Source organism: Ochlerotatus camptorhynchus, unplaced genomic scaffold (assembly GCF_037179485.1).
Source record: "Ochlerotatus camptorhynchus isolate MF236.1 unplaced genomic scaffold, CSIRO-AGI_Acam_v1.1 ptg000330l, whole genome shotgun sequence".
Classification (NCBI taxonomy): domain Eukaryota; kingdom Metazoa; phylum Arthropoda; class Insecta; order Diptera; family Culicidae; genus Ochlerotatus; species Ochlerotatus camptorhynchus.
In genome coordinates this window covers 11,762,340-11,787,056 of record NW_027040818.1, presented here as the reverse complement: position 1 = coordinate 11,787,056, position 24,717 = coordinate 11,762,340, and the positions used below count along the sequence as shown (strand labels likewise).

Sequence of the window (24,717 nt, the reverse complement as noted above, 5' to 3'; positions counted from 1 at the left end):
ATATCTTGGCAGCCAAATAGCGTCGGACGGCGGGACCAAGAGCGACGTAGGTGCCCGAATCAAGAAGGCTAGGGCTGCTTTTGCGAGTTTACAAAACGTATGGAGATCCAACCAGATAAGTCAACGCACAAAAATCCGAATTTTCAACTCGAACGTGAAATCTGTGTTGTTATACGCCAGCGAGACGTGGTTTGTTTCTGCGGAGAACACTCAAAAGCTGCAGGTCTTCATCAACCGATGCCTGCGGTATATAATTCGTGCCTGGTGGCCTCACAACTGGATCTCGAATGCCGAGCTCCATCGTCGATGTCATCAGAAGCCGATAGCAACAGAAATTCGAGAGCGAAAGTGGAGGCCACACACTTCGACGAGGCGGAAACGAAATCTGCAAGCAAGCGCTGGATTGGAATCCGGCAGGACATCGCAGCAGAGGCAGACCCAGGGGCTCATGGCGGCGGAGCCTCAGTAAGGAAGTCGATAGGAATCTGACCTGGGCCCAGGTCAAGGCAAAAGCGAGCAGCCGCCACGTTGGCCCTTTGCACCGCTGGTGGTGCACAGAACCCTTAAGTAAGTAAGTAAGTCTTACCACCTTCATCCATCGACGCGTAAATGTACTCCAAACCATACAGGTCAAGACCATCGAGAATCCAACCGTCACCACTGTGAAAAAGCCAACCACTCGTCCACTTGCTAGTCATGGTGCAGTTCAACTCAACACTCGAAAGTGCCTGATGTGCAGTGATCACCATCCCTTATACATGTGCTCATCATTTTCGAACCTGAAAGAAGTACGACGTCATCAGCTTTGCCGCAACTGTCTACATAAGGGACACGTAGCGAAGGATTGTTCTTCATCCAGTACCTGTCGGAAATGCCGCAGCCGTCATCATACTCAAATATGCGCCAACGATGGTTCAAATTCGGGAAAAACGAAACCAGAGCCATCAACCGTCAACCACTCTCCTTTAACAGATCAGCAGTCTAATCCCACCGTCTCAGCAACAGCCATCGATCCAACCAGCTACGCTTCAGCAGGACAGAGCAGTAAAAGGGTTCTGCTAGCCACAGCAGTAGTCATCTTGGTCGACGATACCGGAGTTCAACACGCTGCACGAGAACTTTTGAATTCGGGCAGCGAGTGTTGTTTCATAACGGAGACCCTGTCCCAATCGTTGACGGTTCGGAGAAAGAAAATCTCTCTACCAATTGCTGGAATACGTCGGTCATCCACTCAAGCTGTACAAAAATTCATTTCCACCATTCGTTCTCGCACCTCCGATTTCGTCGGTACTGTAGAATTTCTCGTTCTTCCAAGACTCACCGTTGATTTGCCGTCCACGTCGATCAACATAACGTCATGGAAAATTTATCTGGTAAGGTATTAAGGGGAAGCATACCGTCAAATTGTTTTTTTTTTTCTAGCCCGTTATTTTTTTTAAATATTGGAGAAACATTCAATACTCCGAATACGGTGGGTAAAAATCTTTACGCCGACTACTGTAGATTATTCTGATTGTAAGAAGATTGAAAATAGAGTCATCCATTTTTTGACGTAGGATTACGTCTTTCGGTAACATATTGGTTCAAAAAACCAAAATCAAACGTGTTACGAAAAGTGGTCAGGTTTTGACCCCTTATAACTCTGTCAATAGCGGATGGATTTTAATTCTAAACAAGCCAATCGATTGGAAATTTGCCCACGAATTTGCTCAAATGAACACTTTATCAATTTTCAACTGCAACTTCAAAATTATCACCGATTGCCAGCAAAAAGCTGTTTCCCTAACACAGATTGATTTCAAAATCGAATTCCATCCGGTCTCGCCGAACGGTGCTTATTCAATCACCGTGTGCGATGGTGTGTGGTCGGTCGTCATCTTTCAGCAGCAGCAACAGTGCTTTTGGAGCGTGGCGTTAAACATTGTTCTCCAGTACACAACGAATTGCTGCCCGTAAGCAGCGAGCTGCAACCCACATGAGCGTCCATTCACCAAAGAAGGAGGAAGAAGCCGCACCGCTACTGATCGGATTCAGTAGCTCTTCGTGAGTCGCCATCTATACCAAGCGCGTCACCGTCATTCGATTCCGTCAGCTCACCAGCCTCATCTGTTTTAAAGAGTATTTTCTGGACATTTGTCAAGGTCATAGGTCGGATGTCAGTTCCCATAAGTTTAAATCTTACAAACCATATATTTTTAAGGCAACATTGGGGGTGCAATTTAAAAAACCAAAGTCGGTCGCGACATGAAAGTGGTCTGATTTTGATCCGGATATGATGGATTTTAGATCTAAATACGTCAATCGATAGGATTATTTTTTAACGAAACTGTTAAATTAAGACTATCAATTTTCAATAGATTACTATTGAAAATGGCACGAATGTGCAACTGTTGCTGTGATCAGGGTTCTGCATTTTGGAATCAAAGAAAAGAAAATGAACTCTCCGCAGAATCGTTTAATTTCGACGCGAAGGTGCCGAAAATCGATATCCGACGCCATTTTGTAACTCAAGATAGTGGCCATTGGTTTTATGAAGTGTCAAATACCCTAAGATATGGGTATTTTCGGAACCAATATGGCGACCATCAGGATTCAGAAAGAGTCAACTATCCTAAAATATGAGTATTTTCGGAATAAGGATGACGCGTAGATGCCAACAATCGATATTCGACGCCATTTTGGAATCAACTTCAACTTTCATAAAACGTGTCAAATACCCTAATATATGGGTATTTTCGGAACGGAGACAACGCGTAGATCCCGAAAATCGATATAAGATACCATTTTGGAACCCGGAGGCTATCAAGGTTCAGAGAGTGTCAAATAGCCTACAATATGGGTATTTTCGGAATGGAGACAACGTGTGAATGCCGAAAATCGATATTCGACGTTATTTTGGAATCCAATATGGCAGCCATCGGGTTTCACAAAATGTGTCAAATACAGTAAGATCTGGGTATTTTCGGAACGAGGACGACGCGTAGATGCTGAAAATCTATAGTCGATACTATTTGTAGGATATTTGACATTTCTTCTGAAATCGGAAGCCACTATCTTGAATTTCAAGATGGTGTCGGACATCGATTTCCGGCTTCTAGATGTCAGCCCGATTCCAAAAAAAAAAACCCACATTGATCGATATTTGACAGTATTTCACAGTTTTTTTCTGAACCAAAGCCGCCATCTTGGATTTAAAGACGGCGTGACATCAATTTTCGGCATTTTCGTCTCATCCCCATTCTGAAAATAACATTATTTTAGGATATTTCACACTTTTCCGCAAATCGGAAGCCAAACAAAATGGCGTCGGATATCGGTTTCCGGCTTCTAACGTCACCCTGATTCTAAAAATTTTTGTTAGAATTTACAACTTTTTCTCAAACCGGAAGCCGGCATCACGGATTTCAAAATGGCGTCGGATATTGATTTTCAATCTCCAGACGTCACCCCGATTCCAAAAATACCCATATTTATGGGACGGCATCAGCATTTCCCATGTTTCTGAAATAGGAAGCCGTCATATTGGGTTTCAAAATGGCGTCGGATATCGATTTCCGGCCTCTAGACGCCATCCCGATTCCAAAAATACCTATATTGATGGGTATTTGACAGTATTTCCCGCACAATCTGAAATCGGAAGCCGCCATCATGGATTTCGAAATGGCGTCGGATATCGATTTTCATCCTCTTGATATCATCCCGATTCCAAAAATACCTTTATTGATAAGTATATGACAGCATTTCTTATTTTTTCTTAAACTGGAAGCCGCCATCTTGGATTTCAGAAGGGCGTCGCATATCAATTTTTGATCTCTAGACGTCACCCCGATTAAAAAAAATAACCATATTGATGGATAAACAAACCACCCGACAATGCGAAATTTGACATCCACGTGCATGCGCATCTATCATCTATGCGCATACGCTCAAATGAACCGAGTGAACAAGTAACAAAAGTCATCAAAACTGCAAGAATTTGGATCGAACAGCTTCGCTTCAATGCAAATGTAAGTTCACTTGACAATGAATGAAGAAATGAACACGAGTTAAGCCAAAATTCTGTTGATATTGATGAGGATCTGCTCGAAGAGAAGACAGAATAACTTTCAATTGAAAGTGATGGTTGACAGCTTCATCGTCGCTTGACGTTTTTCGATTGAAAGTGACTTTGTGGGGCCCTGGCTGTGATTATTAAAAATACCACCGATTGCCTTCGAAATGCGCATTCCCTAACACAGATTTCAAAATCGAATTCCATCGGGTCTCGCCAAACGGTGTTTATTCAATCACCGCATGTGGTGAGTGGTGGTGTCCGGTCGTCATCATCAGCAGCAGCAACCGAACCGATATGGTCGTAACTCATTTCTCCCATCTTTGATAGACACATCAACTTGAAGAGTGCCCATCGTTGAGCATCAACAACAACAACAGAAAAAGACAAATCCATTCCGAAAAAAAACACCCTGCACATTAATTGCATTGGAATGAGCTTGCACAATTCCCCCCTGCCGGACACCACTGCAGCAACAAAGTTTCATTCCGAGCAATTGATTGAAATGTCATCATACCCCCGCCGGCCTGCCCGCCCTGCCGCGGCTGTATGGATTGGATTGGATCCGAAAGATCAAAAAGTAGGTTGAACCATAATTAAATACTCACTTCGCTCGTTCTTTGTCTTTGAAATGCCTTAGCGAAAGAAAAGTAAAACGAACTAAAACAGAAGTTCCAGAGGTGCGGAGTGGAAATGCCTTGCAATTATATCCTTCAGAGTTGGGAAAACGACAAGTGGCGCGAGCAAAGTGAAATTAATCCCATTGTTGGATTCCATTTCGGCCCTCGTCGTGTTCGTCTTCGTCGTCGTGCACGAGTCGGTAATTAGTAAAGTAGGAAGAACAGAGCCTGAGCGGGCCGGTCTTTGCCGTTTTGCATAAATACAGGGGGTAGGTCATGTTGCTCTTGAAAGGCTCACACGAAGAGGCGAAGGTCAAGAGTGTATGGTTCTCGGTTTGAAATTGGAGGGGTAAAAAAACGTAGGCAGTTAGTTGAGTAAAGCTGGGATTCAGTTGGAGCGAATAGGAAGTAGACTATGGTCGGTTGCCTGATGGCGTGAAATTAATTCCACTTCTGATGGTTGGGCCGGGAGGATCAGCGTGGACAAAATTTAATCCAAGCGGATTCTTTGCAAATTTAATGAAATTGATTATGTAATATTAAGAAGCGTAACAGGATTATAACTACTGCTATCCAATATTTCGGTTTATAAAAAAAATATAAACAAACCCCACCAATCTGTCAAGTATCTGAGGAAAGAAGTGAGGTTTAGCATATCGTGAACTTGTCCGGTGCTAACTCAATGGTAATTATTCCAAACTTCTGCAACATTTCCCAACAAAGACCCCCATCTTGAACCGCACTTACTTACTAAAAACCACAACAAAGCCTCACATGAAGCAGAACCACTGCTTGTTCTTGTGGTGATGTAAACTTTCCGCTCAACGGAGCGGAACAATTGCGCTCCCCCAGCGCAACCCGCACACTCCGGAATCGAAGCGACAAAAAACAAATCCCCTCTCCCTTACCTGTTCCTTCGCCAGCTGATACCACGTCTTGGTGATCATCTCCAGCCGGGTGTCGTGGTACCCCTTGGTCGTCTTGACGCTGATCAGCAGATCGTCCAGCTCGGTCGTCGGCGGCTTCGGTGTCCCCGTGACCGCCGGTTGCTGCCCATTCTGGTACGAATCGTAATAGTCCGACCGGGTCGGTTTGCTATGATGTCTAACACCAACACTATTGCTACTGATAAGCCTATTATGGATCACATTGCCGCCGTAACCGTTGGCGCTATCATCACCACCATCACTACCACCATTCACCACACTGTTATCCCGTTTGGCTATCACATTTTCCGCTGCTGCTGCTGCCGCCGCCGAATCCAGCGAGTTGTATTGCAGTTCCTGTAATTGGAAATTGGAAACAAAACATCTATCAGTCAGCGGTCAATAATCGAATTTCGGAACGCGGCTGGAAGCCGTGACAGACTCGATGACAACGAACGAACGGAACCATCATGACAGAAAACAACCGTGATATTGGAATTGAGGTATCCGAACGGGACGGGAGGAAGCAGTTCGAAAAAGACTCAGAACCGAACGAAGAGAACACAAAGCACAGCAGGTGCACTGCACTGTCACGATCTGGGCCGGCCGGCCAACTGCCAACTGCCGCCATCTTTGTTGTTTTTGTTTTCGTTGCGATTCTCGCAGTGGGCGGTGTGACGGTTTAGGTTAGAAGATCGTGGATGTTCGGAATTGCAGTCTGGCGAAATCGAGGCAGAAAACACGAGTAAATGTCGGATTCCGTTGTTTGGTGAGGTTACAAGTCGATAAACATATCAGCTGAATCTGGTAAATATGATTCGGCTCGAGGGGGATGGATAATATACGATCTTAATATTCATGAACAACGTGCACTGTCATCGGTTTCGTAAATATGCCGCTTGCGGTATGGTTACCATTACAGAAGTGCCAGGGCTGTCTCTATCAAGCACGCTTGCTATAGGTTTCGATCCACCAGCACCACCAATGGTGGAGTGCAATAGGCGATTATGAGAGCAAATGTCAACGGAATCTTGCAAATTTCCATCGGGAGTGGCATAATTTTACTATTTTCCACAGATCTAAACTGAGTGGTCCGGAATGCAGGTTTAGCTGGAAGGATATGTTTTGAGCTTGAAATTGAAACTTTAGACTAAAAGTCTCTTCTACAAAGTTGTTCCTTATAGCTAGGCCCTCATTTTTATGACAATGAATTCTAGGGTGGTTCTTATTATCATTAAAATCAAAAATCTAACTTTTTTGTTTGAAGAAATTAAGGTATACATATTTTATCAAAGTTATAGCAGCGCTAATTTCAAGCAACTTTGTAGAAAAGACCTTTTTTATTTTATTTTTTATTTTTATTTTATTGATCGATTTAGAGCTATTTTTTTGAATTGAGTTAGGGTGTCTCTAAAAAAACCGTTATTTTGCTCTAGTTTTCTTATTTCAAATTTCTCAGCAAAGGTGTCTTAAAATAACTTTTAGATCTTTAGAAGGCGCAGAGCTTGTCGATATCTTTCGCCGATCAAGAGTTATTGACGTATTTCTACTAAAAATATGCCCTTTTCAAATGTTAATATCTCTGGTTGGGGCAAACAAAATAAAAGTTTTTTTACGGCATTTGAAAGGGCGTATGTTGTTTTCAGTAATGTGAAAAAATAAGAGGTATATTATTTTTTCAACTCGAATTGGCAAATCAAAGTTGGCACTCGTGGAGAATAGAAGAACTATGAGAGTGATGATGTTTTCAAAATTTTACACGGTGAGGTATACGAGTGCAATCTTTAAATGCTTGTATTTTGCAAATGGAGTATTTTATTTAAATCTGGTTAATGCTACGCTAGTAGAAAACTTAAGGACTACCAAATAGACATATAATATAGAAAAAATAATTTCTTTTCAGATTTTTATGTGTAGACATAGATTTCAGCTTTTCTACAACTATAGCAGCAACCAGATTTAAATAAAATGCTCCATTTGCAAAATAAAAGCATTTTAAGATTGCACTCGTATACCTCCCCGTTGGAAAATTTTGAAACCATCATCACTTTCATAGTTATTCTATTCTCCACGAGTGCCAACTTGGATTTGCCAATAAAATCAATTTAAATTTATTCGGTCAGTTTAAGAGATACAAAAAAGGTCTTTTCTACAAAGTTGCTTGAAATTAGCTCTGTTATAACTTTGCTGAAATATGTATACCTTATTTTTTTTTCAAACAAAAAAGTTAGATTCTAGATTTCAATGATAATAAGAACCACTCTAGAATTCATTGTCATAAAAATAAGCGATAAACAACTTGCGAGTGTTATGTCTGCTTGTATGTGGTCAATCTTTAGCTTTCAATCTCTATTTTGCTAGAAAAATATTACATCGTAATTAAATTGAATTCATTTTCCAAAAACTAGTCCTCCATTAATAGGCACACTGTTCCAGTAGTAGTGGTAGTTGCTAACTTTGGTTCCTTTAATAGTGGAACGCATTGCTTTCTTATGGATTCCACTATTATCTGGAAGTACGGATTTTGACCCTTCCTTTTCCCTCTCCCAGGAACAGAAGAAAACGGAACATACGCCCTCCAGTTAGTGCCCTAAAGCACAGTGAAGGATACATTTATGCATACAAACAGGCCGCCATTACCGGGCATGGAAAGCTGGATAGGCCTTTTTAATAAAAACTAAGCGATCGATTCAACCTCTGGTGATGAATAGGAGAACGTCAAAAAGAGTGTTGTGAGCAGAAATGTTTGCCGTGAGACATAGGAAGTGGAACACTTTTCACTTTTCCTGATAAATTGTTTCATCTGAGATGCTTCAAAATTTAATCTACAGTTGAAAAAGTTAATTCTGTATCGTTTTTGCAAAGATCCTGCTGGTGTTGAGGAATATTTTTGTTGAGAAATATTGAAAATATAATATATCTTCCGGATTTCTTGTATGTGAATAGTTAAGGTACAAATCAGTTCATATCTGTGGAAAATCGTACAATAAGACAAAAGCTGATGGAAGTTGGCAAGATTTTGAATGAAAAATGCTTTAATTTGCGTTGTGAAAAATAGTTATTCTGATGTAAACAAACGTTTTCAAACTCTACGTTGGTGGTGCATTTAAAAGGCCTATAGGCACACTACCGCAACTATAGGTGCATAGGAGTAGAAATCTTAAGGAATAATAATTGTTTTCCGTAACTTTTGGGTTAATTTAAAGTTTTATATATGAAAATCTGCTTTATTTTATGAGAGCTACCGATTAATAATAATCTTATTCGGTTTTCCCCCATTATTCCGACACAACCCACGTACCGCAACTATAGGTACACCACTATTACTGGAACACCTACCCTACCGCTCAAATTAAAAATCCGGAAGATCACAACCGCTGGGATAGGTGAATCCAATAGAAACTAAGCGATTGTGTCAGCCTCTGGTGGTGAATAGGGAAACCCTCAAAAAAGCACCGTGGAGCATAGGAAATTTAAAATATTTTCATTTTTCCTGATTAATTTATCCGGCGCAGGTGCTTGAAATCGTCATCCACGTGGAATGCTTTGTTTTCTGTATCGATTTTGCAGTGATCCGGCTGCTGCTTCCACATATGTTTCTAATCTAATCAAATCTAATCTAATCTAATCTAATACAATCGCAGCCAGTACAAGAAAGCATCCTGGAAAATCATTAGGTTAGATGAGACCTAACCATTTTTCTTGTCAACATTGATGTTTGCAGCATATCTGAGATATGACACAAACATCAAAACGGCCAGGCCTACTGCGTTGCATTTGGCACAAAGATGATTCTGTGAATGGATTCGAGTTCAAATAAACCGTGGAGGCACCATATTCGAAGCAGTTCCTAAATCGAAGCACTCCACAATGTTGCAAATATTAGTTTTAGTGTTCTAGGGATGATGGTGTTACAAGGTTTTAAAAAATATCTTGTCAAAATAGACGAGTGCGTCATCATTAGGAACGCGTCAAATATGGTGCTGGCATGGTATATCTAAACAGCGATGCATTTCGTGAATCTTCAGGGGTGGAAGGATGCGTGGACATACCGTACCAAACGCTCCGAGCTAGGTTATTAGTGAATGTAACAGTAATATGCAATGTAATGAATGGTATATAAAATACAGTGTAATGGAAGGATCTCACCAAATGCCTCCAATGTTAACCAAATTCCCGATTTCCATTTAACGTTTGTCAGCTGTAAGCTTCTCTCTGGCACTTGAAAGTCCTTCCTCGGCAACATGATCGCACTGAACGATGGGACGTTGGGGGTTTGCTGGCTTGGCAGCGGCCCCAGGAACAAGCTGGGGGATATTGTAGGTCCTGCAGTCTGTCGATGTACGTGCACTCGCGGTGTTCCGAATGGGAGATCTTTCGTTGTTGGTGATTGAACATTTGCGCCAGGAATTGAGCTGCGAATCTCGGCTTTGGTGGTGACCCAGAACCCGGCAATCGAATCCAGGTCCATCTATGGTAGTTGTTGACCGGATCAGCGCCCAAGTATAAATATAACACAGGTCATCACTGGAATTTCGAATCGCGGAAAATGTGCTCCAATTACGAGACAAACTATCTCACATAAATTATTAATTTTAAATTTTTCCAAATTTCCAAACGCGACAAAGAAAACAAACGTCACGGCCGTACGGACGCACAACCTACTCCACAGCGTCAAGGATAAGCAAAAAAGCCGGCTTATGTTTGATGAGAAAATGAAGATTCATAAAACTGTCCCAGCGGTTATCTTCCGAGTGTTTAATGTGTGTGTAATCCAGTTCAGATCTGTAGAACATATCAACAAAAAATTTCCAGAACACCAGCAGGATCCTTGAAAAAACGATACAGAATTCAATTTTTCAACTATAGATCAAGTTTTGGAGCATCTCAGATGAATCAATTTATCAGGAAAAGTGAAAAAGTGTTCCGCTTCCTATGCCTCACGGCAGAAATTTCTGCTCACAACACTCTTTTTGACGTTCTTCTATTCACCACCAGATGTTGAATCAATCGCTTAGTTTCTATTAAAAAGGCGTATATGTGCAATAAAGTATGCATTATTATGATTTTTGAAAATCGTCATTTAAACAAACGGTTTGGGTGACATTTCCTCTCAAAACCACCTAGCGCACTCTACATTGATGGTGCAACAAAATAGCCTATAGTTTTATAAATCTTCATTTTACTCAACAACAATATGTGGAAGCATCAGCCGAGTTACTGCAAAATCGATACGGAAAATTAAATATTCCAAGTGAAAGATGGTTTCAGACACCTGCGACAGATTAAATTAATCAGGGAAAGTGAAAATATTTTCATATTTTAACAAAAACCAAGCGATAGATTTAAGCTCTGGTGGTGAATAGGAGAACCTCAAAAAGAGTGTTGTAAGCAGAAATTTTTGCCATGAGACATAGGAAGCGGAACATTTTTTTTTAAATTTTCCTGATAAATTGATGCTCCAAAACTTTATCTACAGTTGAAACATTTAATTCTCTATCGTTTTTGCAAGGATCTTGCTGGTGTTAAGGAATATTTTGTAGAGAAATATGGGAAATTAGCATAATGCCTTAGTGGTTATGATCTTCCGGAATTATTGTGTGTTGATAGATTGAGGTACAAATCAGTTGCGGAAAATCTAAAAAATCTAACAAATCTAAATCTATGAAAAATGCTTTAATTTTCGTTATGAACAATCTCTGGCTGACGTTTCTTTTCGAATTCACCTGGCTCCCTCTACATTGGTCTACATTGAAAAAACCTATGCTACATGACGAAAATTTCAGCCCTCATCACTCTTTTGAGGGTTCCCCCCAGAGGCTGAAACGATCGGTTAGTTTTTATTGGATTCGCCTATTGTGCATCACAGCTAAAATGCTACTAGCCGGAATTATGAACACTATGAGATATAATAATGATATTTTTTATTTGTAAGATGCATGAAGAGGAGGTAAAGTTTGTGTGTGAAACATGAAACCTGTCAATTTCTCGTTCAGAGGGTCACAATTAGCGATTTTATGATCGCTGATTGCTCACCCTTCGCGATTACTCATTACAGCTAAAATTGATCCTATGAAAGCAAAATTCACACTTTACCTCTTCTGCTATCATCTTATATATAAGGATTATTATTATACAGTATGGCCCATAAAACAATGCGACAGCGACATACGCATCTACGGCACAGTAAAGAATCTCCTTATAGCAACATGATCGCACAATTGGTCAAAAAGACGAGCCCCCCAACAGGAAGATGCCCCTATGAGTGGGGAGAAGAGCCCGCTCCTTATCCACGAAATGTTATCAACAGGGAGTTGGCATTTCCCATCCAAATAGCTTCAATCGGGTACCCTGATGGTTCCTCCCAATCCCAGCATGGTTTTGTATATATGAGCATTAATATAGATTTAAAACGATCTCACCAGCTTTCGCTGTTTCTTCACCCTTCTGTTCAAATTTCCCATGTTATTTCTGATGTGTTCTACGACATTTCGACGTCCATTATCTTTGTATGATGATCTTGAGTTCCTAGTTGTGTCTAATAAAACCGTAACACCAGTTCGAAAAATAGACAGTGTCTCCAGGTGTTTTCTTAGCGAGCATCACTCCATTGTCGTATTGCATGTACTCCATTTTGCAACTTTTCTTTCATTTTTACTTTGTTGACTTGCTATCGTGTATCGTGAGTTATGTCCTGGAGGGCCAAAACTCCTTCGATCAAAAATTCAGGTTCTCGTTTAACCAAGCTTGGGTCCTCTTAGATGTATGACAGGGCGCTCCATTCTGCTGGAAGACTACGAATTGGTCTTTTCTAAAGTCGGCTTTTATCCATGGTCCTTCAGAATGCCGATGTAGACCGAGTTCACTTTTAGACCCTCTTTGGTGAATACCATTGGACGCGACTGCCCCGAAAACCATAACTCCTGTAGGATGCTTGGTGGTAAACTTAAATTATATGCCTTCAGGAACCGCCTCAACCTTCTTCGGCGAAATAAACCGGATCGATGTTGAAAAGTTTTTCGTCAGAGAACACGATTATTGGTTTTCCTTTCTTCAAGTAGGAGAGAAGCCGCTTAGCTCAAGTCGTAGTCCCTTAATCCGGTTTGTTGTCAGGTGGTGCTTCACTCTAGTCCTAGACGAAACCTGCAAGTCATCTTTGACCAGTCGTTGCATCGAGGTGTTGGAGATATTTGCTAGTTTTGCCCATTTGTTATTTTCCTTTTGACCGATCTGATGACCTCTGGAGTGCGTGCCGATCGCGGACGTTCACTATCTGTCATCCGTGGATGTGGTCCAGCAAGAAGAGAACGTTTAATTCGATGAACAGTGGCCCTGTGGCATCTCACGATCTTCGTAATATCTTTAATAGGCTTTTGGGCGAGAAGCAAACTCGTAACAATTGGTTTTGCGTACATTTTAGTAAACTTTTTGAACGAAAATCGTTGTTTTGGTTACTTCACTTGACAGTAGAGATTCTAACAAATACACACATACAAAACAGTACTAATAATTTTAAAATCTAATGCATTTTAGCATCTAAATAGCATTTTAGCTGTAATGTTCAAGAAATATATGAGTTCAAATTTGATTGTACATTTTTAAAGATTTTCCAAACCAGGCGTGCTTGATTTGTTTAGAGTTTCTATCAAAAGATCGAACAAGGGATTCCGGATTCTTGGAATGTGTCTTCTGTGTCTTTTGGATTTTGTGAATCCGTAATTCAATCATGAATAGTGTGTGTGTCATCCTCTACCCCTCACTCAAATTTGATCAAATTTAATGCTCCGTAATTGTGCCTTTTTGCTGTGAAGATCAGTACGTTAAAAAAGATAACTTTTGATAACAAGTTTAAGGAAAAGGATGTACTAATGTCCACAACAGGTACAGCAATACATAGCATAGACGCCCTTATTCGCACTATCTAATCAGGGGTGAAAGGAAAAGACGAGCCATCGCAGCCAACTGAAGCTTGATTGGGGTACCTGGACAATCCACAATACCTGCGGCAACAGCCATAAAACCTGATGCCCTGTCGTATTTCGTTGTTGATTCATTTATAAATGCATTTTATGTCATGTACTGGAAGAAGTTTAGTTTTTATTAAATGGATGGATCACACCAAATGTTGAGCCCTGCCCATTCGTAATACCGATTACATATTCCATACTTCCACTACCATCATGATCTTTGCTTTTGTTTCTTACCTTCTGAACTCAAGCCATTCTCATCTTCAAAATTCCCACGCCCCAACAGTATAGACTTTCTCTAACTTCCACTATAACACTCTATAACTTCGATACCGGACTACTGTAGGGCTTTGATGGTCGCCTAGTCACGCATCTCTACAACAGGGATGTTTTTTTTTAAAGCAGGCGATTAAAATTTGAAACGTCTGGGAATTTTCTTAAATGTCTGCAATATCGTTTTCAAACAAAACGGACCTGATATTTACGAATAATGCTAGTAGCTATATACTTCGTTCACAGTACAGCATATGAGTAGTATAGCCTATCTTAATATCAGCAGGTAGGCCACCCATTAGGAATCCACAATGTTAAAAAACAGTCAAACGCGAAGATTGCTAGCCTTTATCATTGCGTAAGCAGCGGAGAAGAGAAGATTTACAAATACCCAGAAATAACGAAAACGCACAAAGAGCGCACTAAGTGTAGGATTGCAAATGAGAAACCCTGGAGAAAGTCAAAGTTCTTCCTGGTCCTCTGCTTCTTTATCTCTATCATTCGCTCTCTGTAAGGAAAGGAGTGTGATTTTTCCCACCGCTCTTTGTGCGGGTTGCTTTCTCGAGGATAAGTTAAAGAAAAAAGTGTGCGAAGCAAATGGAAGAACCACACTCTCTTTGCCAAGTGCTGTGCTATGCAAAGTTGTTCTGCAACCTATCATAAACATTTTGCATGCTGCTGGCTGCATGATTTGAGGATTCCATGAATTTATTCTCGAAAAAGCAAGAGCACGGTCCAATCCCAACCTGCATTTCTTCACTTTGCACTTATTTTTCAACTCCGACTTTTTGAAAACAATGAATTTGATTGTAGGTTCTGATCGCGAGATTAGTGATTGGAATTTTTGATGTGGAAACTTCTGTAAAACTTCAAAAAAAAAGAGGAAAAATCGTAACTGGGGGAGCTGGAGAAAGCTCCGCAATACATTTTGGATATTATGTACCATTTTTTTTTAAATGCTTAGACCATGGCTATGTTTCGAGATCTCTAAAACAAATATATTAAGAAAATTACCCTGGAATAATATTGAACATATAAAATGCCAGTCAAGACAAAATTAAATGCTTCTAGATTTTTTTGTATTCCAGATTACAAGTCCGGAAAAATAGAATACAACTTAATGAACTTAGAAAAAAAAACTCAAGATTCTGGGGCATGAATTTGTTGAGAAGTTCTTTTAGAAGACCAGTAAGACCATTTTTTGACATTTAAGTTTTGGAACACTGTTATGCTCACGAAGTAAAAAAGCAGGGACCAGAGATTTTTCCAAACCTCAGAAAATCTGTGATAAGTCTGACAATTTCGAGATCACAGGCAAGGGAAAACAATGAAATTTTATAATCTGGGCAAATTTGGAAGATAATGGACTTGAATATTTAGATTATGGTTTTGAAAAATATTAGTGATTCTGTGAACACCAGTTAATCACAATAACAATATATTCTTCTAGAGCAACGATAAGAGCAATCAAAGTTTGTTTCATAAAAAAAAACTTCAAGGGACAGCCCTATGGGGTTGTACGCAATGGTGACGTAGGACTACGTGGTCTTATATAATAAATCTTAATTGTTAACTGCAGCAGTTTAGTGTAGGAATAGGAATTTGAGCGGGATTCTATCTGTTTATACTCTTTAGTATACCGCGCATGGCATAGATGGCCCACAGCGACTCACGAAGAGCTACTGATTCCGATCAATAGCGATGCGGCTTCTTCCTCCTTATATGGATGCTCATGTGGGCTGAAGCTCGCTGCTTGCAGGCAGCCTTTCGTTGTGTACTGGAGAACACCACCACTGATCACGTGGTGATTGAATAAACACCGTTTGGTGAGACCGGATGAAATTCAACTTTGGAATCTGTGTTAAGGAAATCGCTTTTCGCAGGCAAACGGTGATAATTTTAACTATCATAGCAACAGTTGCACATTCGTGCAATTTTCAATAGTGACATTTTGAAAAATGTTAAATTCTTTAATTCAACAGATGCCGTAGAAATGTTTTTAATCGATTGGTGATAAAATTATTGAAATTGGTCTAGGGACAGCTGAGTTATTAACGTTCAAAATCTTTCATAATTTCGTTACATGTTCCATTTTTGGTTTTCACAAAGTGTACCCCCATATAGAAATCACAGACGTAGTCTTACGTCAAAATTGTAAATTTTGGTCCAGTTTTGTGAAATCGCTGGTGGAAAATCACGCCTAAACTGCTTGACAAAATTGTCCATTGGATAGTTAACGATCCCGTCTGTTCGCAACTCTTGTCAGACTTTACTTCACACATTTGTTACCAAATCAAGCTGAGATTTTATGTGATTTTTAAAATTAAAATTCTTTACTCTCAACAATGGTCGTAAAAAGTTACTTTAGCGACTAAATTTTAAGAAATGAGTTGAGCCGAATACTCGCGGCTTACCAGAGGTTAGTGGGGGGTACATTGTTAGTGATCAGGGGAGGGAGCTTGGGGTGTGGTCTCGGGTGGGGTTTCGTTGTCTCACCAGAGTGTTGTCGCCAGTATGAACGGTAGTGCGATTTTAGATTCATCTTTAGTTCGGCCGGCTACGGTGACCAGTGGGCGAAACTTCCGGGGATGTCTAAAGAATCTTTAGAAAGAAATCGGAACAAACTTTCGGAGGTAGTAAGAAGCGACTCCTGTGGAAATTTAGCAGAAATCGGAGAAAGTTGGATTAACCATGGCCCACTTAGTAATGGAACAAACTCTTTTGCTTATTCCAGTGGCCGTTTGTTCGCACTACATTTTTTATGGTTGACTGATAAATTGAACAATTCCTACTGGTTGCAATGTTCAAATTCTTCTGATATCGACGGATCACAGTTACTCCGATGAGCTCGATGTACGACGTAATTTTGGGTACGTGTTTGGCAAAGATAAACCACGGACCATGGCTGTGGATCTCACGACGATCAGTGCAGCTTTTCCATTTCCCTGGACCGATTTCCGTCTACGTCTGGTTGTTTTTCATTGGTGTGAGGTGTATGTATTGAGCTGCTAGGAATTCTACAATGTCTACGCTGCACCGAACAAGTCAGGTGCGACCCACCCAGCGTGCAACGTTGAATGATATTGCGGCTTCGGCTTGTGTCGTTAGGGATCAACTTTCTGATGGCTGTGTTAGGGGTGAGCACCATGCGGTTGAAGAAAATGTATGGGAAATTTGAATATTTCCATATTTATTCATTGTTAACTATTTAAATATTTAACAATTGTAATGTGTGACATAACACATAAATCTTATAACACTGGTGAATTGATCGCCACACAAATCATCAAAATCCATTGATTATTGGTCAAGTTATAAGCATTTAAAGTCTGACCACTTTTCGTTGCATTTCCCTGAATTGGCACCTTTCCCGAAAGACGTAGCCCTACGTCAAAAAATTCGTGCGCAGTCGCCTGGAAAATCCTTCGTGGTCCGCGTCCAAACTGGCTACAGTATTGAATTTTCCTAGAAACACCGTATAGCGCGTGTTCAAAACATACAGGGAGGACGACGAATCGAAAGCATCAAAGTAAACGCCGGAGTGGAATTGCCAACCGTCAGCTCCAAGTAAAGGTCGTGAGGTCCATCAGAAGCAACCCATAGCATAGGAGTATTGAGCGAAAACCCCAAACTTTAAAGCTTCAAAAAAACAAAATTAACTCAATAACGAAGAGAAACATTTCACTTATTTTTTGATATGTTGTATAAGAAAGACAAAATTTTCAAGGAAAAAAAAACATCGCGCCCTGTGTCTCCAAACCATAAAAATAATAAAAAACCAAGCATAATCAATGTTTTCCAATACAAAATCCCAATTTTTAATTACCTGTTATATTTTAACTAACAAGCATTTTTTATTACTTTTCATTTGATATTTTGATCTTTGAAATCGACTCAGTGGTTCAAACGTTATAAATTTATGAAAAAAGTCATTTTTGAAAAAAAATCGATTTTTTGAATCACCCTAACTTTGAAATGGGCACCCTAATGACATCTTAAAAAAAAATACAGGTCTAATATTTTGAGATACGGACCAAAACTAGCGGCGCCGGTGGTGTAGTGATAAGCGTGATTGCCTATCACGCCAAAAAGCCTGAGTTCAATCCCAGTCGGCACCGCCGGGATTTTCTGAGGCCTAACATCTCTGATCACGCCTTCCTTCGGGAAGGGAAGTAAAGCCGTTGGTCCCCGGTCCATGAATTGATGGGGCGATAGGTAGGGTCCAGGTGTGGGAGCTGCCTCCCTGGCGTCAGTACGGAAAACAAGATCGAAGGAAAACTATCATTTTTTTATGAAATTCTGAGAACCACTATATCGATTTGCTATGGAATGGCTGTATTCTGGACCTGAAGGAAACATTTAAGCGAATTTTGGGACTTTAAATTTGTTTATGTAAGATTTATCAAGATTCCGGACTTGGAGCAAAATTAAAGCTTCCCATCCTTAAAATCTTGATGCTAAGAAAGAATTAAAGAATCTATGATCCTAAGGTCGCTAAGTCTACCATCCAACAGAAGAAGCGATTAGAAAACTGCCAGTTGTCATCATTTCCTAGACTAAAAGTGTTCTCTTCCCCCCGTTTATTGGCGCGATCTCCCCGTTATCATGGCCAGATTTTCAATTCTTTCTTGTGATCATCATTCTGAGAAAAGAATCTCGATTTTCAGAGTCAAACTCTGAGTTTAATCAAGCACCTAGCGCCTTTGTGAGTTCTTAAGCTCTTCCAAAGCCACAACTAATACGCCTTCGAAAAGCACCTGCCATCTGCCCCATTAACCAACGAAATCCCTTCGCTCGCTTTGAATGCCATTCGCGTCCTCACCCAAATCGCCAGCTGTTTGCCTGACAGCAGTTTCCTCCGGGCAGCAAAAGTAGTTCACACCCGACCTACGAGTTTGGCATCTCCCGAGAGATTCCCATACCGTTCCGAATCAATCCCGGAGCCTCATTTCGGAACGGAAAAGGGAACCGCGGCAGCTTCAGCATTCGCACGCCCATGACCCACGACCTTCGGTCTGTTTTTCAATTTATTACGGAGCTTCCAATCCGATCGAACTTTGCAACAGTTTCGCAACGTGCAGAAACTCCAACCTGCAAGAGGCGGCACCCTCATCAACGGGGCTACATCAACACGAAATAACTTTCGCAGGCACACATACACACACACACACGCTCTTTCTCGGTATCAGGTTATTTTTTGGCTCTTCATTTTGGGGGGGTTCGATTTGATTAAGTTCGGAAACTTGTCCCTCTGAACTGATCGGCGATCGTCGGTGGGAAGGCAGAGAACGGGGGGGTTCATCATCAGCCCCGCCGCACTTCGTGATGATACTGGCTCGCATAAATTTATACCAACCACCTGTCTTCGGCCTGTCTGCGTGTTTTGGCGGGAGAGGAACGCAGAAACACGCAAAGGTTGGAAATGTTTGGCTGTTGTTTTCGTCTGTGCACGATTTTTCGTTGTTGTTGTTGTTGTTCAGCATTCCCTCGTCAGATCATTATTACACGATATGGGTTGATCGAAGACGTTCCTACAATACTGAAATGGGAAAACCGGGTGAAAGGTAGCTGGAGTTGGCACTTTCGATTTATGGACGTGCGTTGAGTACGGGTTGAATTATGGGCGTTTCAGGAGCGATTTTTGGATGGAAAACCATGAAGAACCGTAAATGTACCATAGCATTAATCGTATAGATGATAGCATTAATGGTTTGTATTTTTACAATCTGGTTTTTGCATGCAAAAACCATACATTGACCATTGCTCAAAAGGTTACGTTAAAGTATGCTCAGGATTCAGTGTATGGTTAAAACTCTTGTTTTTGCCATAATTCAACCCTGACCTCGAACGAACCGCCAAAAATGGTTCCTCCAATTTCCCGAACTGATCCATTTATTCCATTCTTCAGAAGCGTAACCGATCGGAAATGCAATATTTATGAAATTGAAACGCAGCGTCCTCTCGCCACAGTCGTCGAGCGTTTCTGGACCAACAACAACAACAACAACAACAACAACAACAACAACAACTTGGTTGAATTCATTTTCGAAACGACAGAAATGAAAGGCAAAAAAAATTGGAACTCGAAACAAAATCCAACTGCACGGCAGTGTGGCCTGGCCGTAGTGGAAGGAAATGAAGTTAATTACTTTAACAGTTAGTGCGCGCCGTCGACGTCGACGTCGTCCGGAGTCCTGCAGTTGTTGGACTTTTCTTCGCTCACGGAACGTTGCACTCATTTAAGCGAAAGGAGAGCAGCGCCAGTGCAAAGTTAAATGGAAAGGAAGAAAAAGTCCTGGCCAAAGTTTGTTTTTTTTTTGTTGCGCTGTCCTTTCGAAAGATGATGGTAATTAAATTGTAAGGAAGAACGTACAGTTGGATGGACGGGCTCGGAAAAGGATGCCCGATGTGTAATAAATCGAGGCTTGTTTAAAGTTGGAACTGGGGTGATTTAAAGCGGGGCTGGCAAATTGTCAACTGTTTTGAATTGTGACACCGAAAAGGGACATTTTTGATTGAGAAATACAGTCTAAAGCATATCGCTCTAAGATAAAAATTCCTTTGCATAGTATGGTAACAATACATGACAGCGTTTCTCAACCTACACTGAACGGAAACATCCGCAATACTTCGAATGACTATTACATGCTTTCGAATTTCGGATGATTGCCTTATGGTAGAATTCGTCATCAGCTGATGAGCATTCATATGACTATCAACCAAATAAAAAATTATATTTATTTGAAAATTGGCTGTGAAACATCACTCAGAGGACAACAATTTAAGAATAGAATGACTTGCAAATGCTTTAAATTCAATTCATGATTCGATTGTTTACATTTCTATATTGACTAGCAATGAACAGCAATTCGATCATTGATACGTTTGTTGGTAGAGGAAAATCCCTCAACTACACAATATACAATCTTCGGTTTACATACTTTACCAATGTCCGTACCACCTCTGATAACACTGACTATGTTTCGACCTGACAGCGTAGAAGAACAATGGACGGCCATCAAGAATGCCTTTATAGAAACAAGCGAGAACAACTTGGGTGAGCTGCGCACCCAGAGGAAAGAGTGGATCACAGATGAAACCTGGCGGAAGATTGAGGAGCGTGGAGAAGCAAAAGCCGCGATAGAGTGGGCGAGAACCAGAGGAGCCAAGAACGAAGCCCGTCAACGGTACTCGGCTCTAGAGAAGGAAGTCAAACGCTCTTGCAGACGGGACAAGCGAGCGTGGGTGAACTCCCTGGCCGACGAAGGGGAGAAAGCCGCAAACACTGGCGATATACGCCTCCTCTACGATATCTCACGACGCCTGAGTGGAGCAAGGATGAACCCGAGGATGCCAGTGAAGGACACGACAGGACAATTGCTTACCGACCCCACTGACCAGCTGAAACGCTGGTTTGAGCACTTCGAACAACTTCTTCAAGTTTCGAAGGCCAACCAGCCATCAACATCTCGGCATGATCCGCCTAGGGTGCGGCGCATCACTCGCGTCAATTCCGAGGCTCCATCACTGCAGGAGATTGAAGCAGCTATCCGAAGCATGAAATCCAACAAGGCTCCAGGGGTCGATCGCATATCAGCAGAGATGCTCAAAGCTGACCCCATGCTATCCGCACAAATGTTGCATCAACTATTCTGTAATATCTGGGACACCGCGATTTTTCCGGTCGACTGGATGCAGGGCATCTAAGTGAAGGTCCCAAAGAAGGGGGATCTGACTGTGTGCGACAATTGGCGAGTCATCATGTTATTGCGTATTGTTCTCAAAGTTCTGTGCAAAGTTATCCTGAATGGGATACTGGAGAAGATCGATGCGACTCTCCGACGGCAGCAGGCAGGATTCCGTGCCGGAAGATCTTGTGTCGACCATATTGTCAAGCTCCGTATCATCCTGGAGCAGGTCAATGAATTCCAAGAGTCCCTTTATTTGGTATTCATTGACTACGAAAAAGCTTTCGACCGTCCCAATCACGAGAATCTGTGGGGCGCCCTGAGACGTAAGGGAGTCCCGGATAAAATCGTCATCCTCATCGAAGCGCAGTATGAGGCTTTCACGTGCAGAGTTCTGCATAACGGAGCCTTGTCCGACCCTATCCGGGTAGTCGCTGGTGTGAGACAAGGATGTATACTGTCACCGCTACTGTTTCTCATCGTAATCGACGAGATCATGGTAGGTGCAATTGACCGTGTACCGAACCGTGGGATGCTTTGGCAGCCTATCACCATGGAGCATCTCAACGATTTCGATTTGGCTGATGATGTTGCTCTACTAGTACAACGGCGCTCTGATATGCAGAGTAAGCTCAATGACCTAGCCAAACGCTGCTCTGCGGCGGGTCTCACCATCAACGTCAACAAGACCAAATCGTTGGATATCAACACGGGCAACCCTTCCAACTTTACGGTAGCGGGGCAAGCAGTGGAGAAGGTCGAAAGTTTCCAATATCTTGGCAGCCAAATAGCGTCGGACGGCGGGACCAAGAGCGACATAGGTGCACGAATCAAGAAGGCCAGGGCTGCCTTTGCGAGTTTACGAAACGTATGGAGATCCAACCAGATAAATCAACGCACCAAAATCCGAATTTTCAACTCGAACGTGAAATCTGTGTTGTTATACGCCAGCGAGACGTGGTGTGTATCAGCGGAGAACACTCAAAAGCTGCAGGTCTTCATCAACCGATGCCTGCGGTATATAATTCGTGCCTGGTGGCCTCACAACTGGATCTCGAATGCCGAGCTCCATCGTCGATGTCATCAGAAGCCGATAGTAACAGAAATTCGAGAGCGAAAGTGGAGGTGAGTCGGCCACACACTTCGACGGGGCGGAAACGAAATCTGCAAGCAAGCGCTGGATTGGAATCCGGCAGGACATCGCAGCAGGTGGCGGAGCCTCAATAAGGAAATTAAGCAAGTCGATAGGAATCTGACCTGGGCCCAGGTCAAGGCAAAAGTGAGCAGCCGCCCAGGATGGAAGTTTTTCACGTTGGCCCTTTGCACCGCTGGTGGTGCACACCTCGTTTGTCAGCTCAGATCATTAAATGACGTTCGGCAGAATTATTTACATCATCGGGTTTGGATGATTTGCGTTATGGGGCGGAGCCAACACCATATGCATTCCAATTTGGGATGACAATCATTCTACAGAAAGCATTACGTATTTCAACTGAGGTCCGTTCGCTTCTCATATCAATGGTCATCTTCTCTTCGAGAGGTGCATCATCTGATTGATGATTTTACCAACACTGGTAATGAAAATTGTATTTTTAAGCAATGAAAACAGTTTTTCATTTGTCGCGGATTAGTATTTGAAGACGTGGATATCTTTTGAGCAATCGTGGATTTCGCTGATAAAGTTTTGAAAAACTTGGAATAGTTCCAACCCAGTGCGAAATCGAAGCTTTTGTCAGTGTGAACATGGGATAGGTTTAAAATAAAACATCCAATCTGCCGGTTGTCAAACAAAAAAGCTGTCCAAACCAGGGAACTGCATTTTCGAAACAAAACACTTTATGAAAACCGAAAATGGAACATGTAACAAAAAATGAAAGATTTTGAACGTTAATAACTCAGCTGCCCCTGGACTAATTTCAATAATTTTATCACCAATCGATCAGATATATTTTTACACACCTATTAAATTTAAGAGATTATCCTTTTTCAAAATGTCGCTATATAAAATTGTACGAATGTGCAACTGTTGCAATGATAATTAAAATTATCACCGATTGCCTGCGAAAAGCGATTTCCCTAACACAGATTTCAAAGTTGAATTCCATCCGGTCTCACCAAACGAAACCAAAATTCAATCACCGCGTGGTGAGTGGTGGTGTTCTCAAGTACACAACGAAAGGTTGCCTGGAAGCAGCCAGATGCAGCCCACATTAGCATCCATTGAAGGAGAAAGAAGCCGCACATTTATTGATCGGAATCAGTAGCTCTTCGTGACAGCGTTACCAGATTGTTTTCAAGGTTATCGGTATCAAATGATTTAAAAATCGGTATTTTTCGGTATTCTCTATTAATTAATTTTATATTTTTTAAAACTTTTGGACTAAAATCGAATGATGTACTTTCCATGCAAGTCACACAAAATTGGAAATATTTCAATTTGACTCTTAATGGTACCGACAAAACTTCCAGAGGAAGAATAAGGAAGATCTTGTGGAGGAAGTTTGAAGGAAGTTCTAAGAAATGTCGGAAAACATCCGATGGGGATCTTTCAAGACAAATATTGAGAAACTTCTCGAATTTTCTCAAATTTCATCGTCGAAGTAAATCGTCAAATTTCATCGTCGAAGTAAACGAAACTTCCCTAATTGTTATGAAATTACCGGAAAATCTCTTATCTTCTATAAAAGTCCCTGGATCTTTTGTAGCGCTTCAAATTTTTTTAAGTTAATGAACAGCAGCATTAAAGTTTTCTGATCTTCTCGATTTTTTAATTATTTTTTAAAGTTCTCGAAACTACCGATAAAAAACACAATTTTCGAATGTTCATGTAACTTCCTTTACTTTACTGAAGTTTTCGAAAATTCCCTGAGTTTCTTGAAATTCATTTAAAGGTTCAGAAATTTCCTTGAATTTATATGTCCTGATATTCTCAGAGCTTGCCTAAAGTTATCTAAATTCTCCTGAAACAAATGGAACTATCCTGAAAACCATTAAATTTCTTTGAAGTTCGTTGGACTTGTGAAGTTTCCAAAATACTTCAGTTTCCTTAAGTTCATTGGAGTTCTCTGGGCTTTCCTGAGATTCCCGGGTTCTCGAATTTGAACAGAAGTTAATGAAACTGTCTTTAATTTATCGGAACCTACCCAAAATTCCAAACTATTCTGAAGATTCAGAACTTCTGAAAAGTTCCTG

General features: G+C 41.2%; 1 protein-coding gene across 1 annotated transcript in view; it reads right to left on the bottom strand.

Moving 5' to 3' along the window:
* The window catches only part of fng (Fringe glycosyltransferase), a 380,064-nt gene that overhangs the window by 331,990 nt on the left and 23,357 nt on the right, over positions 1-24,717 (bottom strand). Inside the window, exon 2 of the mRNA XM_065230528.1 lies at positions 5,580-5,954. Within this exon, the coding sequence (XP_065086600.1) occupies positions 5,580-5,954 (375 nt within the window). The remainder of the gene's footprint in view (positions 1-5,579; positions 5,955-24,717) is intronic.